This window comes from Echinococcus granulosus, assembly GCF_000524195.1.
Source record: "Echinococcus granulosus chromosome Unknown EG_S00127, whole genome shotgun sequence".
Taxonomy (NCBI): Eukaryota; Metazoa; Platyhelminthes; class Cestoda; order Cyclophyllidea; family Taeniidae; genus Echinococcus; species Echinococcus granulosus.
In genome coordinates, this window is record NW_020170507.1 from 20,719 (window position 1) to 21,877 (window position 1,159).

Here is a 1,159-nt window from a genome sequence, read left to right on the forward strand (position 1 = left end):
CATCACCAGAACCGAGGGATAAACCACTATCGTATTACTGTAGACCGGTTTGTGTCATTGTACGAAAGGGCTGGATGATTATAGGCAATAAGGGTAGTACTTTCTATCAAATGATCATTAAAAAGCACACGAAAAACTTTATTAAAAAATTGATTTTGCAATATATTTCACTATTTGTTCGGCATTCCTGTATCACTCTACATGATTGTATTCCATTGCTTATTCGATAGCGCTTAGAACAGCTGTTAATTTGTCTTACAAAACGCTATTATAATATTCAAAACAAAAGCTAAATAAAAAAGAAAGTAGACTGGCTAAAGCACCATGTTATCAATAAGCATAAAGCACTTTACTATAACAAAAGATGAATGCCCTTCATTCGGGTTATTACACCCGACAGTAGTGTTTTAAAAAAATTACACAAATTATTACCAATTTAAAAAACAATTTTGATTTCGAATGCATCAGCGTGGTTTTATTGTTTATTATAACGAGTTGTTGTGCTGGCGCGCAATCCTGGAAGTCTCACGTCGGTTTTCTCAAGTCTCTGAGCTTCTTGGCTTGAGTCTAGGTATTATAACCGTAGTTAACTTAAACTTGTTTTCTTAATGCCTTTTTACCATGTAGCATCGTTCTTTTGAAGAATGGGCTTTGATACTATCAACTACTCGCATCCCAGAACCTGCGGTCAGGGAAGTCGCTGCTGTCGTGTTTGCTCCAATAGACATGGGCTCATCCGCAAATACGGTCTGAACATGTGTCGTCAATGCTTCAGACAATATTGTGCACTCATTGGTTTCAAAAAGCTTGACTAAATAATTGTTCCATTTGGTGGGTTCGTCACTGCCGCTTTTGTGATTTTCTGGTGTAATTTGTAACCTTCTTGCGTACTTAAGGTATGACTTGCCAGTAGCATAATGTAATTTGGTCACTATCGCTGTAGTTAGTGTATTTTGTGCATTTCCTCCAAATTCTTGCAGTCTGGTCATTTGAAAATCAGTTTGCCACTTTGGTGTACTAACTGGTTCTTGGTAGTTTTTCAGTTCACTGTCGGCATCCACGTTTACTATCGTTTAAAATATGCCTTCACTTTTTGGACACCGTAGATGTGAATTTTCTCGTAGATTAGATGGATTTTTCACAACTAAAATTTTCACTC

The 1,159-nt window shown here is 36.8% G+C and overlaps 1 protein-coding gene across 1 annotated transcript; it reads left to right on the forward strand. All coding sequences in view use genetic code 11, as the record gives it.

Moving 5' to 3' along the window:
• Window positions 1-644: 644 nt before the first annotated feature.
• On the forward strand, window positions 645-815 carry EGR_08990 (40S ribosomal protein S29; the record flags this gene model as incomplete). The annotated part of the gene is made up of 1 exon (XM_024498239.1): window positions 645-815. One exon carries the CDS (start codon window positions 645-647, stop codon window positions 813-815), a length of 171 nt encoding a protein of 56 aa, XP_024347336.1.
• Between the last annotated feature and the right edge of the window lie 344 nt (window positions 816-1,159).